The following is a 19552-nucleotide window of genomic DNA, read 5'->3' on the forward strand; positions in this document are numbered from 1 at the left end:
GAAGGGATCTGTTTTGTCTTTTGTTATTTTTTTTAATGAATTCATTTTTATATACAGTGGGGCAAAAAAGTATTTAGTCAGCCACCAATTGTGCAAGTTCTCCCATTTAAAAAGATGAGAGAGGCCTGTAATTTTTATCATAGGTATACCTCAACTATGAGAGACAAAATGAGAAAAAGAAATCCAGAAAATCACATTGTCTGATTTTTAAAGAATTTATTTTCAAATGATTGTGGAAAATAAGTATTTGGTCAATAACAAAAGTTCATCTCAATACTTTGTTATACACCCTTTGTTGGCAATGACAGAGGTCAAACGTTTTCTGTAAGTCTTCACAAGGTTTTCACACACTGTTGCTGGTATTTTGGCCCATTCCTCCATGCAGATCTCCTCTAAAGCAGTGATGTTTTGGGGCTGTCGCTGGGCAACACGGACTTTCAACTCCCTCCAAAGATTTTCTATGGGGTTGAGATCTGGAGACTGGCTAGGCCACTCCAGGACCTTGAAATGCTTCTTACGAAGCCACTCCTTCGTTGCCCTGGTGGTGTGTTTGGGATCATTGTCATGCTGAAAGACCCAGCCACGCTTCATCTTCAGTGCCCTTGCTGATGGAAGGAGGTTTTCACTCAAAATCTCACGATACATGGCCCCATTCATTCTTTCCTTTACACGGATCAGTCGTCCTGGTCCCTTTGCAGAAAAACAGCCCCAAAGCATGATGTTTCCACCCCCATGCTTCACAGTAGGTATGGTGTTCTTTGGATGCAACTCTGCATTCTTTCTCCTCCAAACACGATGAGTTGAGTTTTTACCAAAAAGTTCTATTTTGGTTTGATCTCACCATATGACATTCTCCCAATCCTCTTCTGGATCATCCAAATGCCCTCTAGCAAAGTTCAGACGGGCCTGGACATGTACTGGCTTAAGCAGGGGGACACGTCTGGAACTGCAGGATTTAAGTCCCTCGCGGCGTAGTGTGTTACTGATGGTAGCCTCTGTTACTTTGGTCCCAGCTCTCTGCAGGTCATTCACTAGGTCCCCCCGTGTGGTTCTGGGATTGTTGCTCACCGTTCTTGTGATCATTTTGACCCCACGGGGTGAGATCTTGCGTGGAGCCCCAGATCGAGGGAGATTAGCAGTGGTCTTGTATGTCTTCCATTTTCTAATAATTGCTCCCACAGTTGATTTCTTCACACCAAGCTGCTTACCTATTGCAGATTCAGTTTTCCCAGCCTGGTGCAGGTCTACAATTGTGTCTCTGGTCTCCTTTGACAGCTATTTGGTCTTGGCCATAGTGGAGTTTGGAGTATGACTGTTTGAGGTTGTGGACAGGTGTCTTTTATACTGATAACGAGTTCAAAAAGGTGCCATTAATACAGGTAACGAGTGGAGGACAGAGGAGCCTCTTAAAGAAGAAGTTACAGGTCTGTGAGAGCCAGAAATCTTGCTTGTTTGTAGGTGACCAAATACTTATTTTACTGAGGAATTTACCAATTAATTCATTAAAAATCCTACCATGTGATTTCCTGGATTGTTTCCCCCATTCTGTCTCTCATAGTTGAAGTGTACCTATGATGAAAATTACAGGCCTCTCTCATCTTTTTAAATGGGAGAACTTGCACAATTGGTGGCTGACTAAATACTTTTTTGCCCCACTGTATGTTTGGTATACAAGCTATTATTGTCACATCATCATACTGTTCTGTTTTTTATGTGTATCTCTTGCCTGAACTTAATAAAATAAAATACAAATACAAACCTAAATAAAGCCATCTATAGGCAAATCAAATTATAAATGGTTTATTAGCCTTGGACTGTAATTAAAATGTTGAGAGCAGAAATGCTAGAGATAAAACACGGCTACTCATCTCATAAATGACCACATTGACCTCAATAGAGCAAATCACATCGTTTGATTCCAGTACAAGCATGTTAGGTAAAGCAGCAGGACTGAAAGAGGAGCACATCCAGCAGCTGCAGATAACAAGGTACATTTGGTGGCAGTTTCAGGTCAGATGGGCCTTTCTGAGTCATGCCTTCTGATGATCAGAGCTGAATTTCACTGCGGTGCCCCTTTCTACGATGCTGACACGTCTGAGAGCGGAGACTGAGACTCCTTTAGCTGCTCCCTTCAACCTGCTGCTCTGTGCACACTTCTGAGCCACAGCAGGGGCCTGGACAATTGTTTTGACAGCTCTCTCCAGCAGTGTCAGAAAAGAGGGAATTATATTCAAATGTGGAACGGCTCAGCGTGTGGAAGAAAGCTAGACAAACGGTGCGTATACGTGCGTGATTGTCTTTGTATGTCTGTGAAAGGGCTGCATGTATTTAAGCGATCATTTTGCATTTAATCAAAACAGCACATTTGTGACTGCGAGTGTTCTTGTGAGAAAGTCTGGAGCTTGCCCCTTGAATACTATTTTTACAGCAGTCAGCGCATCATTGTTTCAACCACAAGTCTCTGCACATCAATCCCCAGCGGCCCTACTGCGGGGCTGAGAGCTGTTTCCTTTTCCAGTGACTGACCGTGATTATAATTGGAAGAGAATGAGCAGAAGTTCTGAGCAACGTTCAGAAGCTCTGCCTATACGCCTCGTAGGATGTGCTGACGATCCTGAGGGTGTATTCGGAATTTAAATGCGCAAATAAATAAACAGAGAAGAAGTATTCAGTTGCCTTACTTGAGTAAAAGTACCAAAACATTATTGTCAAATGTGTCATTACAAGTCAAATACTTTCTTTAGTAAAAGTACAAATGTACTATTAGCAAAATCTAAATGTCTATAATTATTTGTGACATTTCTAGATTATATTGATGCATCAAGTAGCATTTCACTGTAGTAGACAGACAAAGTTCTGATTGACTTTTTAACATTTTATATTTGAATAATTTGACTGTTTTGCGACTTAAAGAGTCGATCTTTAGAGATAAAATTCGTTAAAAGCAGCTAAAGTTGTTAAATGAATGGAGTCGAGTTAAATTGAATTATTTTCTGTGTAAATATAGTAAAGTACAAGAATAAAGTAAAATGGAAAAGTAAAGTCCAATACTAGTCCAAAGTAAAGCACCTAAGTAAATGTACTTAGTTACTTCCCACCTCTGTAAATAAAAGAGTCAGTTTTACCATCAGAGTGTGATATATTTAGTTGGATAGGGAGAAAAGGATGAGGTAAGGGAAGGCTTGGAGGAAGGATGGGATACCTTTTCATAATACTGGAGCTCATAATCCAGGATGACTCCATTAGGCTGGTCAGGCTGGGACCAGGAGAGGGTGATGCTGTCCACAGTGCGGCTGACCTGGTGCATGATGGATACTGTGGATGGAGCTGCGAGGAGACAGAGACAGTGTGTTAAGGATGAGCCAAATAAGTAAGTACATGCTTGACAGTCACGCACGCTGAGTTTTACAGCATCTTTAATCTCCCAGCCAAACACTGGGTACTGCAAAGGTGTAACACGTAATGCCATAAAATCCATGTAATATACTGCAGCCGCCTTTTAGAGAGTCTCATGAAGAAACACGCACTGTAGGTTGGCAAGTTACAACACCGGCTAAACCACATAAGCAGCCTCCCGGGACTTCCCACTGTCAACGGTGATTTTCATGTGATTAATTTATGCTTGTCAAACCGCTGATAACAGGCTGTGTTCTTCAAGTAAATCATTTTAAAATCATTGGACCACCATGCATTACATGCAGGAAGCCCAATTTGTATGCCACAAAAACGAAAACAAACAAATGGCGTGAGCCACCAGTGATAAAACTGCTCAAAGAGGTTTTCCAAGGCCTAAAGCAATGATCCACACATGTAGACCAAGTGTACCTTGAGTCGTTTATCCCGAGCTAGCTGAGGTTTTTCATACTGTAAATCTAACGTGTTTTAAATCATAGCCAAAATTCGATTGGTTTTTAAGCTTATTCTGTTTTTGTCCTGACACACACAAGTTTACTTTGATAATCAATAAATCAGCATTTAGAAACTTGCTGTATTTGGGTTGGCCGATGCAAGTACTACTTCATCATCACCTTAGATGTATTTCCGTGCATGACTTCGGGACACGTTGAAAGATTGAGATCGATGACCTTAAACATGAAGCGTTAGTTTCTCTGCAAGTAGATTTTTAAATGACACTGAGATCACAAAGAACCAATAGGCTATTCAAAAAAAAGAAGATAAAACCATATATGGAAAACTCTTGGCTGACATGTGAAGTATACATTATTCTTATTAAATTACCTAAGACCATTGGTTTTACCAAATTGGATTTACAAATGATTTGGTTTTCGATGTGGTTTTATCAATGGTTTAGATAACAATATACCAAGCCAATGCATTATGTCAAAGTATAATGAACAGTGAAATATGGTGTGGGGTAATTTTACTGTAAATACTATATTTGTCTTTAAACATTTATATTATTAGTCATTTTCTTCAAACTACTGACAATGTTAAGAAAACGTTTTTTTTATAAACATTATTTCACTTTTATTTATGATTTTCATTTCAGTTCTTTGCATTGAAACCATTACAATTCACTTCATTGCTCAATTGTATTCATATACTTTCTTTCAGTAAACACACGACTCAATGACGTGTTACATCATGGGTGGCCTACTACAGTCTTGAATAACCCAGTGACTTAAAGCGTTATACATTCTTTTAAGTACAACCATAAGGTCAAGGGAGCGTGATCACCTCACATCCTCCTACAACCATTAAGATTAGTTCAGGGTACCGTGGGTCAGTGTAAAGCTAAGAGAGGCTGAAGATAAAAAGCTTTGTCTGGGGGAGCCTGGCAAGGCCTGCAGGCCTCTATGTCTGAGCCTCTGTGTGTGCGTGAAAGGGAAGGGTTGGCTGGGGAGTCAGAGAGGGAGGGGGTGCCGGGCGAGATTTATGGACACCAAGCCCCACGCTCATCCCCTACAGGCCCGTGCTGCACACACACACATCCAGCCCTCAGCCTACAGCACAGTGGCTCCCCCGAGTCCCAGCAATAAAGTGAGACGTCTTTCCACCGGCACACGTTCTCTGAGGAAACTCCGCTGACGGGGAAATTACAACCTCCACGCCTCCATAATGAGAGATTCTACAGCTGCATGTGTGTGGTTTTTAGATAATATTTATTGTGTTGTTTTTAATCTAAAGAAACGCTTGAAACTGAGTATCCTTGAAGGCAGCATGTGGGAAGTATAATGTTTAAAGGACCACAGTGAGCCAGCCAATGATAAAATATAATCTTTAAAAATTACCTGAAAAATAATTTGACCATTGTATGATACCAAGTATTAATAATCACATCAGTGTTGTTTTATTTCAATTTAAGTAAGCATATGTTGTTATTTTTATGAAGTTTGTCATTGGTATTGAACTCAAGCAACTGTTTGTATATTGATCTTTTGTTTTATTTAACAATAATTAGGAAGAGGCTTGTTTAAAGCGTCTTTCTGCACTGTTAATCAATTGCTATTTTTTCAGTTTGTGTATTTTTGTGCAAAACCATTTAACAAAACTAAACCACATCTTCACCAGCTAATCAGCTTATCCTCGCATGCCCTTTGACCCACAAAGTCATCCATCTGAGGCATTAAATTATCATGTCTCCTATAAACTGTGATGGTCAAAGAACCGAGCATGTCCTAATGTACCACTGCCAGCAGATGACAAATACATGTTCTGTATTTCATCTCAGCAAAGCACTTTACACCACGATGGCCTGTGACTCTGCAGCTCACATATATCATTCTGCTTTCCTGGAGCCGGAGGTACGATAATGTATACAGTATCCAGTCAGGACAGAACTCTCAAGAATGTCTCCCATCCCACTGTACTCTCCAGTTTGTTTGCAGTCACAAGACGACAGCCTAATAAGGCAAACAGTTACTCTAAGAGGAACTCACGAGTATCCCATTACGGATGTACATATATTCAAGACTGCCACATGGCCTTTTCCTGCATAGCATTTCCATTAAACACACGGTGCAGCCATGCCCAGTAACCTGATACAGAGGCAGAGAAACAAAGGCAGCTCATGTATTCATGTACAGAGGATGGACACATGCCAACATGAAAAGCTGTTGGAGGAGAACACTGCGGTTTTCTTCTGCGTAAGAACAACTTCCAGACAGCGGGGTGGCAGTCGCCATGTCTGAGAAACCGATAAGGGTTTGATGTAACAGAAAACAAACTGGGGTTAGATAAAATGATTTTTTAATGCAAAGTAAATACCCTAAAAAATACAAAAAGAGTGAAAACACTCAGATGTAAGGAAAATAGCAATCCAGCTGTGTTGTGTATTTGAAGGTAATTCAGAACATGCATTTAAAGCTACGCTGACATTCCACCAATTGACGGAGGAATGTAGCGGTACGCCAAGTCTGCGTTTCCCTACAGTAAGGCCTACAGCAACGATCCACATATGAAAACCATTTTCTTACATCTAATTTATGTACTCCAAATCTAAAAGTCTTCATTGTACTCCACATTTTTAAGTGTACCTACAATCTTTTCCCCCCGACTTAATCTATAATTCACAGGGTTGAGTAAACAGTTGGTTACCATTGTGTCAACATGGCTCACTGAGTTATGCCTCTAAATGCATGTTTCAGTTGTTTTAAGCCATTTGCTTTGTTGTTACAATCATTATGTTCAAATCATGTGGATTGCAACCCATTACATACAATTAGAAATGTAACAAAAAACAAAGATTTAAGAAAGTTATTTATGTACCGGAGACCAACTGTTCAATAATTATGTCAATTCAGATACATTCTTCAAAGTGGGTGAGCCGCACTCTCATTGGAAGCTTTATTTGTAGGTTTTTACCCTCAATGAATGCTCCATTCATGTCCTTAAAGCTAATGAAGCGGTTATAATGACAAAGACAGGGATTGTAAGTTGATATAATTAAATTAGATGGCTGAATTGGAAAAGTAAATGGCCTTGATGAATATGTCTCGAACAGTTTGCCATAGACTACAGAGGAGTGGGAGAGCGGGCAGAGGGGTCGCAGACATCATTTATCATGTCAAAGCCAGATCTCCTGATGCATCAGTGGATGATTATTAATGTGACATACAAGGTGTTTGATTTCCCCTCTAAACCATCCGTTTGATTATGAAAAGATTGTGCTGAAATAATAAATAAATTCCCAGTCTATCCAAATATGCTAACGGCTCAAAGAGACAATAAAGAGGTTAATACGCTGGGGCCAGGAGAGGGGCCTGTATGTCCATTTGAAACTTCCAAGGTTGTACATCGCATTGCTTAATTGTGAGAGGATGGGAGGCCCCAGCTGTTGTCAAAGAATTAGGTTTCAGACCCCACATCATTATCCAGCCCTGGATCTGATATGAAAGACTTGCTTTGGAGTCTTTTCTTGCATGACGCTCTGGCCTTGGCCCAACAACACAGAACACAAAAGGCTCTGTTGTGCTCAAACATCTCTAATAGATGTTGCAGTGCTATGTTTGAACACCTAGCTACTTCCCTAATCAATTAAAGATGGCATTTACAGGGATATTTCCACTCACTTCAATCCAAGCCCATTTAATGGGGCATGCTTCTGCTAACACGTGTGCAGAAGTGAGCCTTTCATCCTTCCCATTAATTTACGTCTCTTATCTTTTATTATGCTACACTCCTTTGGTGGGCTTTTCCACTCTCCACTCTTTTTGACCATGTCCTTGTTTGGCTGAAGTTGTACTGTTAAGCCTCATTACTCAGTGCTGTTAGGGAACATGATGGGCATATTCATTAAGCAAGGCTTCTGAAGTGAGACCATGCGGATAGATAGCAGCAGAGCGAGGTCAGTCATGGGTGCCCAGGTCCGAAATATCCTTATTGGACAGACTTCCAGGAATGGAGGGGTCTTAAGGTTCTGTAGGATCTAAAGACAGGCACAGTCACTGTTAAAACTGCTGAAAGAGCATGTATTTGATACTGTTTTTCACCAATATTTTGTGATAATATACTGCACATGTTTTGTTGGGGGGTATATCTATATTACATGTAAATATTGCTTTATTTTAATATTACAATAGTTTTCTTCCAATAGTTTCTTAGAATTGTTGTATTTGTTGGTCCTTTTCTTACAATCTTTCTTCCTCGTATGCGTTAAACTACTCGGCAAAAAACCTGTTTCTGATTCTGATGTACGGGAAAATAACCACAATAAAAAGAGTGGCTTTTATTTCCTACAGCTGAGTTATTTGATTGACAGCACGACACAACAACTCCTCATGATGTGACACTTTTTTGTTTCAGATGCAGAATGGAAAAAAAAGGAAATACTTTTGCTGCCACATGACTCATATGCTTCTGAGAAAGTACATGTTTAAAGACTTTCATCTATCTTTCTTACATCCAAATGTGTTTACAACCATGTGGTTCTTCTGATATGATTAGACGTTCTGGTACAGAGAGCAACGCTATGATTTGGGGAAGATGGGGGGGAGGTAGCGAGAACAGGTCAGGGCTCGTAAATCCCTTTTCCTTTACGTTGTAAAAAGTTGGTTTCCCCTTAGCGCAGACTCTCCCAAAGGGCCTGAACCAGCTGGCTCCCCAAACAGGCTGCCACTGCTCTACTCTCTCCGACTGCCGTCCATTTATGAGCAACACATCGAGCCGTCTTAAAGGGAGAGGCCCGCATTTGCATGTACTTTTAGCATGCTGGCAGCCTGCCCTGTTTCCCCAGCTGCAAAGGATTGTGGGTTTTACATCTATAAAGATTTTCCAGTGCAGTAAAGCTACAAAAGTGAGATTTCAGTTCATCAAGCATTAAACCATCTGCACGGGGGAAGATTGGGGACTATAATACACTCATATACACACCATAAGCTAATTCTAAAATAGGCACTTCAGGGGTTTGAAGAGTTTTCAGATGCTTGCAGAGGTTAGGGTTTAAATCTAAGCCGAGCCGGCAAATCTGCAGACGGAGGAGATATAATCCAGATACGTATATGTATGTGACTACGCTGGAGGATATCGGAGAAAATGATTTTGCAGCAACTCAGTAAAGCTTCAAACTATCCCAAAAAAGCATGGCTCCTTAGAGGTTTTGACTGAGGATGATGCTTCATACATCCTCATGATGGGAGCCACTTTTAGCTTTATATTATCGTTGAATAATTAAATATTAGGCTTTTACTTACCGCAATTCTTAATGATACAAAGGTTTCCATACAAATCACATGTTTTATTATGTGGTTGACTGGACGTACATCAAAACATTGTTAAAGTTGTATTTTGTGCCTCTACTGGGACATGTTTTTATGATTTAATGTTCATCAAGTTCTTTATTTCTCTCATACTGCCTGTGTGCAGCACCTCTATTCACCCTTTGGATGGCTGGCTGGCTCTGTTGTGATTGGTGAATCCTACCATGTAAAATGTGTTGGAGTGCTAGCCAACATACAAGTGTTACATAGTGATGTCACTATGTTACAGAGTTAAACAAATGAGTTCATTCGATGTGTTTGATGCAGGGGGTGTGGGAAAGAAACCACACACAAAGTATTTTAGCCGTTGCAGACCACTTACATGCACAGAAACCTATATAACGCACTACAGGAAAGGGAAAACACCCAAAAGGCAAAAATTATTATTATTAATTGTTTTCATAACAATAACAGTGTAAATGGGAAAAACACCATGGTAAAAACAATAACTCTGGGTGACTTTATAATTTAATCCTTAAGAAGGCCTGATATGTATTTTATATTAAAAACTAGTGTGATTGTCTAACATGGTACCAAATGATGGTTTGAACTTATCATGGCTATTGCTGTTACTCAGGACATTCTAGATACGTTACACTGAACTTCTGCTGTGGTCCTTCAGTCCCTTGGGGCAGATTTGGGCTGAACAGACAGTATTTGAGCTGTCTACCACAGGGATGTGGATTGTGACCCAAACAGCTCCAGGGAAAACTCAAATTTAACCAGAAAGCTGCTTTTCTGCATTTTAACAATTCCAAAACAGGCATCTGCGTGGAGGAAAACACCACAAACCACAAAATCCATGTCAATAGTTTGTAATGTCACAAAGACCCGTGAGGGCTATTGTTTTCGTTTTTTATACAGTTGCACACAAAGATGTTTTGTTTTATTAAGTTAATAGCTTTGTTGGAAGAGCAAAAAAGTAGCATGATGCAGAACAAAAGAGCTAGCTGCGACAAAAAGTGGAAAGACATGATTCAGTACATGCTAAAATGACATTAGCCATTGGAAGTAACTGGAAATGTCAGGCCTGAATTGACGCTCATTCTGAACAAACATAATAACTAGAAGGCATTCTCCTACCTTATCCTGTTGTTACCAAACAGCTCATCTTTTTTACCTATTCCAACATAAACAATACGTGGAATTTGCATGTAGCACATCTGCTCGAGTTCTTTAATGCACTGAGATGACTTGTGGCTTAACGTGGAAGTCGTGCTTATCTACGCACACTGTGAGGTCGCTGTACTGAGTGGCACACAATAGCAAGGATTATAAAAGATCATCTCCGCTTATAAAGTTCCTGACCCCAATTTACACATTAAAACCTTCGAGGGGATGATGCTGGATGCAGATTGCATGATCGGCATGATCTATGTGAGTGATTCGAGGCTACATTAAAAAAAGAGAGGCATTAGTGACATCTCAGTACAGGAGCAGGAGGAAGCAGCTGGTCGTGTTCAAACCAGAATTTCCAGACAATGACACCCTTGTTGTTTTTTATGTGCCTTAAAAGAAAAAATCTGTGTCACCGCAGAAACTTCCGAGTGTGTTTAGCAAAGAGAAAGAGAGGCGCAAGGGTAAACTAGAGGGGAGTATCATTGTGTTTATCACGGATCCACTTTCTTAATTGGTGAGGTTGACTCCATAAAGTTAATAAAAAAATCAATAAATTAAAAAACAAAGTGCTGATTCGGCCGTGACCCCTTTTTGCTTCATCATCTTTATTTATTATCTTCTTTTTTTAATTATCCCCATCATCAGGATCTTGTATATAAATAAATGACTGCATTAAAGCATGGTCAATTATTCAGGTACTGCAGTTGACAGCTAATGCACTCAACAATAATTAATTGTATATTCTCATTGCGTTCCCTGTTACAGCCCACTGGGCCAAGAGATCGTGGCCTTTTAACCTAGATTTGTATGCAGGCGATGGGTATACTTTATTCCCCTCTTCACTGCTCCGACTTAAACGTGCAGTTTGCATTCTGAAGGAAGAGTACATATAATATGTAACCAGGAAATGCCCCGTCGCTGCTGAATGATGTATGAACAAGATCAATTAGTAATCTAATTTTGACAATCCTTGTGCTAGTTTTGTTTAAGGGAGTCATAATTAAATTCATATTGCATGCAAAGGTTATTAAAAGTAATCTGATGAGCCGTGCACTCTGAACCCTGCAGGCTGTTTACCACGAACTTTGTCGCTAGGCTTATCTCACTCTCTATAGTCAGGGTTAGGAGGGTTACTTTAAAAATATATTCCATTACAATGACGAGTTTCTATGGTGGTCGAGAGGTGTAAACGAGCTGCAACGGCCCAAAACACTTCCCGTTACACGTTATAGCTCCCCAAGCAGAGCTGTAGTCAGTAATGGAAAGTACCCAAGTACATTTACTCACGTATTGTACTTGAGTCATTTTTTGACATATTTGTACTTAACTTGAGTATTTCATCTAATGTTGTTTTACACTTCTACTCCGCTACATTTGAGAGGCAAATATTGCACTTTTTACTCCACTATATTTTTTAACACTCACCATTACTTTGTACATAAAAAAACACATGATATTCTTACATGGCGTAATGCAGTACTGTGCTAATAATCTACACAACATTTCTAGCATGTACTGTACATTTGTCTCACATTGCCAAACTACGATACTAAAATGTCCTTATGTATTAAAACAGTATAAAATAAAAACCATGTTAATAAAATACTGCGAGAAGATCCATTCTACATAAGACTTTTACATAGTGGAGTATTTTGAGACTATAGTAGTTGTACTTTTACTTCAGTAAAGGAGTACTTCTCCCAGCGTGGCTCTAGTGCTGTCTGTCTTTGTAAACAGGTTGCTCTGTATGCACAGTATTATGGGGTGTATGTATGTGTGACTTGCTGGCTGACTACCAGTCTCCATGGCTCTATCATTCCTGGGCTCCAGGTGCCTGCTGAGGCCTCCTGTCTGTCTGCCTGGCTGACCTGCAGCAGCACCCGCCATATGTGCCCTCCTTAACACCTTCTGTCACTGTCACACAGCACGTCATGTAAACTGGTGGTCCCTGTCGGACTCTCAGTCTCTGAACCTCTTCATCTTTCAGCCCACAGCTTCACATCACTCGCATGGTAATCCAAATTTTGCTCATACTTAATATACAGCCTAATTATTACGTATTCATTTATGTAATAATTACTCAGTTGATTCTATTTTCTCACCATAGCTAATAATTATACTTTGCGATAATTGTTTTTAAATGCCAATTACTTTATGTAACCAGGATGAACTTATTTATACATTTATCTATTTAGTTAGTTGGTAATTTAGCCAGTTAGTGAGCTAACTATTTGCAAATTATTTGCTGTAAGCATACCTTTAACAGTTTTTTTTCTCATTATAGATAATAATTATACATTTTACTTTTAATCCTTAAATGCTAGGATGTAAAATGGCTGCATTTCTAAGAAACCGTAAAAAAAAAATGTATTTAATATATTTTATTAACAAATAAGGATTGTTTTTTGCGTAAACCAACTCTGTTAATAATTATGTGCCATAGAAACTCATATTTATCACATTTCCAGCCATGACTGGCCATTGCATCACATGTATTCTGGGCCTTTTCTGTCCTAAAGTCAACAGTGTAGTAGCCACGTTTGGCTGGCTGGTGCAGCAACACGTTCTGGCAGTCCCACCTGGCTCTGCACCATGGCTTTTCACACCACGGCCCAGTGGAGCAGCAAAGACCCTGGTAGCCTGGTAACATGGGACCTGGGCAATTTGGACAATAATTAAGTCATTAATCTTCCCCCGACCATATGAAAAGGCTGCATCCGATTACCGTGCCCCCCCCCTCCTCTGAGTAATATGGTTCACTTTTACAATCAGCCAGTTCACCTGATAAGAAACCAATTCAGTACCTCTGCTTCTCCATAGCGTTAGCCGCAGACGCCGTGGCTCACCTTGAGTTAATGAAATGCCTAAACAAATATGTCCTCTCGAATCTAATAAACCCAAGCACTATAGAGCGCAATATGGCATACGCACAGGGTATATGGAGATCTAAATGATCTGTTGTGCATTGCTCAATTCTCTCACAGCGTGCTGATAGTTTGCATTCAGGTAGTGGATAATCTCTCTTCCGTGCACTGGAACTGATGATACAGCAGCTCCAGAGAAAGCAAATAAGTAAGCCATTATGTGTTTGTGTCTTCATAATTTAAAAGAAACAGTCTCCTAAATATACAATAAGTGCACACTAGTCTTTTTAAAATCCATAAAATTAGTAAAAATACATTAAGTGCCCCGCCTTTATACACAACTCACTACAATTTCCACATAATTCTTCCTTAATAGGGAGCACACAATCAATAATTTGAACATATTAAGGAATTAATTAGTGGAGGAATGCAATCCTGAACTGGAACACTTTCTAACAACTGTGTTAAATATGTGTATTTGTAAAAGAAAAAATGCTACGGTGTGTTCTTGTGTGTCCTTAAAGCCAAATGTGTCACAAAGAAGACATCGTTGTTTGATGAAATACTGTGAAGTCTATTAGGACAAACTCACATACTGCCATTTAGCTGTGAGAAACATTTGGGTTAAACTGCAAGGTCAGGATAAAGTTTCAGGAACAGTTTTCACTTCATATAACAGTAATGAACGAAGATCATCGAAGGTAAGGGGTTGAAGAGCATGTTGAAGAGGAAATGCACAGAGTAGATATTGGTCTGAAATGGTAAAGTCGTTTCAGAGGGGGAGTGTGTGCTCTCAGGTGATGAAGGTACTTCAGTGTCTTCTTCAAGCACGGAGAGGGCTATTTTAATAAACACTTAACCGCTTCCACTTACTGTTACCTCATACATGATATTCTCACTACTGAGCCAGTAGGAGTTTGCTTATTGACATTCTTCTTTCTTTTTCTGATGCATACTTATTACAAAAACAATGCACTGGCATGTTTAGGACGCCTCATAACTATTTTAACCAGCCAATAGAAGCGTGAGGGGAGTGAACTTTGGGGTTTGAGCAGAACACTTACATGCACAAAAACCTATATAACACTCTATAGGAAAGGGAAACCCCTTAAAGGCATTTTATGGAGCAGTTTCTAAATATAAGGTTTATATGCAACATAGCAATAATACAAAACAATTCCCCCCTGTGGCGTTACCATAGTCTCTGTTAGTAACTTGTCTCACCTGTCAGAACAACACACCCTTTGGTTTTCACCCTGACGTAACTCTTTTTCCAATTCTCTGTCTCCCCACCTCCACTCATTAAATGTCATGCATAGAGTAACATTTTATAGACAGCTCAAAGCAACAGTGGATAGCTTACTTATGACTCATTATTATGAAAAAATATAAAAGGCTTGGAGGGCATTTCAAGGCTTCTGCACATTCAACTCAATGCAAGTTTTGGGGAATTAGTCATATGCTTATAAAAAGCGGTCTGAAGCGCCATTCAGTACAGGCATCTCCCTTTGTGTGGCATTACAGTGTGTAATCAAGCGCCGCACTTTCCAGGGCAATCACGTCCTTTATCACAGAGGAACTGTCGCCAACCACCTACAGAGTGGGAGGATAAGCCCTGTGGGTAATAGAGTGTGGTGGGTGCCTGATTGGGTATGGTGAGTGAGAAGTTTTGCACAACTCTACTCCCCTGCCCCCCACCATTCAAACTGACACGTTATAGCTGAGGACAGCTATCCACACTCGATGCGGGACACACTTTCACGCCATTTACTTTTAATTTAGTTATTTGTTTGAGAGTTTCAGCCTTGTGCCAAATATAAGCTTACCGAAAGACTGATTATAGCACACGTTTCAAAACTTTTTTCCTAACTCTTTTATTTTAGATTAAACGGGAGGTACAGATATGCCTGAGATAATTAGGGGTGACATGATGTTTATGTAACCTCCAAGCCTCACAAACCAGATGCAATTATGGGCTCCTGGTGCCTGTGACCCCAGCGCTGTAGCGGAGCATGGACGAAACTGCAATGCCGTGTCCCAGGGGTGAGCCTGGTTTTGCAGGGTGATGGGGGGGTGGAGTGGGGGCAAGCCAGAGTTGAGTTCTTTTCACAGCTCCCTCTGACGGGAGCTCTCGCTACCTAATCCAAAGTGACGGGCACTTCAGTGGAGAGGGCGCGGAGCCCCCCAATTTCCGCCAGGACCCCACTGCAGGGGGAAGCAGAGAAGCCAAGGGTTGGGGTGGCAGACTTATTGTGGCCCAGTGAGAAAGAGCGGGGCAGGGGCCTCATTACAACGCTTAACTGCACTCACAGGCCCTCATTAACCCACCATACCAGTGACTCAAATCAAAACAGACAATAAAAAGAGGTCGCCGTTTGAATGAAGGCCTCCGTTTGAGTGGCACTGCAGCGTTGGAACTTTATGGAGCTTTTACACAAATACATTTCCGCAAACATTGAAGATCGCAACAATGGGTTTCATCTCATGTTAAACGTAATAATCCAACTTGTACATACACTTTATGTTTGACTGCTTCCATGTAGGTCTATATGGACATCTGGGAATTCCAGAGGAAGGTAATGAGGGAGCAAGAGTGTAGTTAAACAAAACCCAATATGTCCGCCGTAATAAAAGCACAGGAACGCAGTGCTTTAGGTAGTCATCGAAGACTCCCTTTAGTGCAAGGGAATGTATGATGAGAGTTGACAGGCACTTACGTATGTTGGTTAATGGGATGCAAAGCCAGTGCAAAGATAAAGCCCAGGCTGTATCTCCGCCCCCCCCCCCCCGCTGTGCTTGGGGGAGAAGAGCTTGGCACGCCAAATGATGCGTTTCATAGAGACAATTAAAGAGCAAATCAATGCTGCTGCCTCTGTGAAATAATTAGAGATGCGGCCGACTTCAACTGCAACCACATAGTGGAAAGCATGCGATAGTTGCAGGAGATTTTGAAAGGGGATTTTGAGGTATATTCCTAGAAGATCCTGCAGATTAAACCTTCCACCAAAATAAACCTGTTTTTCATTAGGCCTCTGGATTCTTTGAAGTAGTGTTTCCTTTACAAGGTGCCTCCTACATAGTGTGTATCTACCTACAGTATATACTACGTTTGTTACTTTTTTAACTCAACGCTAGAATTCAAGTACGCGGATGAAAGAAAGAGCTGTAATCACTGAACGGTAGATGAAGTGGAGAGACAGCACCTAGCCTGCTCTCAGCTCCGTAGTCTAAAAAACATGGAGATGAGGTCATACTGTTAAGACCAGCAGGCCATCACATTCTGTATGTCACATCATCAAAGGCACTCTCGTTCCCATTTTAGAGCCCTTCATCTGCATGCATCACCATACGGGAGAGGAAAGAAACTGACTCGCTGGAGGTCCATGCACTGTGCATTATGTGCTTGTGGAGGAACGAGTGCGATGAAGAGGTATTGTAGAGGGCATTAGTGACAAAGGAGCAATACAGAAATAGACGTGGTAAAAACTAATGGGGAGGAGAGCACATGGGGACTTTACAGTGTACAAAAAGACAGATGGGCCCACTTACCAGCCTGGTTAGTGGTGATGTTGACTGAGGCGTACTGAGGGGAGTACAGGCTCTGATCTGACACACCGTTGACAGCCTGCACCTCGAACGTGTACTGCGTGTGGGCCAAAAGCTCGCTGATGTAGACCCGGGGTTCTGTCAGGCCCAGCTGACGGGGCTGGAACTGGACGTTGTCCCCGCAGCGGGTGCAGCCTCCACGGCCTCCGCCACAGCTCTTGCAGATGATGTTGAAGACGACGTCCTCGCGGCCCCCCGAATCCCGGGGAGGCATCCACTCCAGCATCACAGAGGTTTCGTTCACGCTGGAGATGACGGTCTGTGGAGCTGATGGGACGGCTTGAAACCACAAGAGAGAGATTATAGTCAGCACTTCAATCACAACAATAGATACCTTGGTGAGTGATCTCTTGGTCAACTGAAGTGTCTCTAGAGGGGTTTCCTATCATATAGTCACAGGCATGTGATCATTTAATATTATATAGTATAATAATACTATTATAATAATATAATAATCTTCAGTCAGTCATGCATAAAGTATTTGACCTTAGGTTGAAGTAGCAATAGTCAGTTGTCAAAATACTGTGCTACAAAAAAAACCACATTCAAAATCTTGCTTAAGTAAAAGTATAAATGGATTGCCCAGTCAAGAACCATGTTCTTCATTAAGATTATTGATGCACTACTGTGCGTATCACATCTGGTAAAAAGGGACACGAATTTGAACTACTTCGTAACACTTGTGCTGGAAATTTCAAGCTATATTTAAAGATCAATGTTTAATTATTATTATTATTTTATTTAGCTAATAATGTTAATCTGTAAAGGATCTAGTAACTAAAGCTGTCAAATAAATATTGTGGAGTAAACATTTAGTGGAGTAGAGGTATAAAGCAGCATCAAATGAAAAAGAACCCCACAATTGAATTTGGGTGCAGTACTAAAGTAAACATATAGCTCAATAGCTTTGAGGTAGCATTCTGTTTTCCTTGGAAAGTTTTGCTACTCTCCCATCTATGAAAGTATTTTCTAATTATATGAGAGATATTGTGTTGTTTACTTGATGGCGTTGAGGGCATAATTACCAACTACATAAATAACACAGGAGGAGCGGAAAAATCCACCAGCTCTGTAACACACTATAGCTTCCTATAGACGTCTGAGCTGACTGCCTTCCAATCTGGCAGCGCCTCTTCCCTCGGGATGCCCATTTACACTCTCTCATTTTCCATGCTGGTGTCCACTTTGTCAAGTGTTTTCTTAACATCTATTCCTGACAACTTTCTCCTGGAGCATCGTATAGAGTTACTGCCGCGGAGAGGAACCTACTGTTTCTCCTATTGAGACATTCTTAGCAGCTAGGCATTACCGAGTGGAAACTTTCCACATGGTGCTGCATGTTGAGTGACAGGGCAAACAAACAAACAATGAGAAGTGTTTATCTTTTAGAACCCTGTGCACCTAATTATGGAAGTCGTACCACGCAGGACTAATGAGATAAACAGTTCTACTGCACCCACAACATCCTAAATTCTGAATCGATCACTTCTTATTTAACCCCCTTTTAATTGGCAGCAATTAACAGATCTCCGGCTTTGGAAGGAAGCCCGTTGGAAGTGCCTTTCTTGGTGTCTCTCGAAACATGGAAACATAACTCCTATTTGGCTTCTCCTTCCAGGGGAGGAGGACTAATATCCCCCCCATTAGCTGGCGGGGCCGCTCTGATGGGGCCATTCCCTTGCTTTAATCAGGCCGGGCCCTGCTGCGCTTAATACGGGTGACGTGACGCCGCTGCTTTCTCATTCACAACAGCTGCTCGACTCCCAGAGCCAGGCTTATGCAAATCTCCTTTGTTGGAGACCATCAAATCTTTTCCCTCCTCTCTTCCTTTCAACAGGCAGAGGGAGAGTGAGGAAAAAACACTACCACAACGTTGAAAGGAGGGTTTTTTTTTCTCACTCACCCTTGTTTTGTTTTAGTTAGCCCACGCTCTATGCACTGAATCTTTCTCACATACACACAACTCCTCTCAAATTGCCTCTCCTTCTTCGTTCCTTTCCCTCACATTTTTACCCCTCCCCTCCTTCACTTTTTTCTTTGGTCTATCCTTCCGTCTCTCCCTCTCTTTCTCAACCTCTGTGTCAGCCTCAAATTCAAATTCAAATTCAAACAGCTTCATTGGCATGACAAGAGAGCGTCTTGCCCAGGCTCATTCTCCGTGCCTGCCCCCTTCACAAAGCTACGCGCCCCGGCCCAGTAACCCCAGGTCTGGCTTGGAGTACGGCCTGTGTGATGTTGAGGAGGGGGCAGCCGAGCCTTGTGTGTCGGGTCAGATCTGTGGACAGCAACACTATGGGCATGTCAGCGTCCTGATCGTGTGAGGGACAGCTCTGACAGGGTTTCTCTGTTTGCAGTTACACAGACAACCACTGTCCTTTGATCCCGGGGCTCATCTGCTTGCGGGTGTGAGATGTGTATGTGTCAAAGGGTTCATATTTGAAATCAAAGGCTTTGTGGGTTACGCATTCATGTCTGTGGGCTTTGTGTGTTTGTGTCGAGTGCAAGTTTAAGTTCACACATAACAACCTCAACGCTATACGTACTTGTGCAGGGCATCTGGAGAGGATCCGAGTCGGTACGGTAGTAACCGTTGCGGCAAACGCAGTTCATGGCGCCTTCGCTGGTGGTACGGCTGTTGATGGGGCACTGCAGGCAGGGTTCCTCTTTTTGAGTCGGCTTGAAGAAACCAGATGGACAAGCTGTAAGAAAAAAAGATATGTGTGAGAATTCAGCATCAAAACAGGC

The 19552-nt window shown here is 41.4% G+C and overlaps 1 protein-coding gene across 2 annotated transcripts in view; it reads right to left on the reverse strand.

Annotated features, from left to right (window-relative positions):
* The window catches only part of ephb2b (eph receptor B2b), a 127744-nt gene that overhangs the window by 21778 nt on the left and 86414 nt on the right, over positions 1-19552 (reverse strand). For both annotated transcript variants that reach the window (XM_063911152.1, XM_063911151.1), the window contains exons 4-6: positions 19351-19506; positions 16751-17086; positions 3203-3327 (exon numbers count right to left, since the gene is read on the reverse strand). In XM_063911152.1, coding sequence (XP_063767222.1) covers positions 3203-3327; positions 16751-17086; positions 19351-19506 — 617 coding nt within the window. The remainder of the gene's footprint in view (positions 1-3202; positions 3328-16750; positions 17087-19350; positions 19507-19552) is intronic.

This window comes from Eleginops maclovinus, chromosome 20 (assembly GCF_036324505.1).
Source record: "Eleginops maclovinus isolate JMC-PN-2008 ecotype Puerto Natales chromosome 20, JC_Emac_rtc_rv5, whole genome shotgun sequence".
In the NCBI taxonomy this organism is placed as follows: Eukaryota; Metazoa; Chordata; class Actinopteri; order Perciformes; family Eleginopidae; genus Eleginops; species Eleginops maclovinus.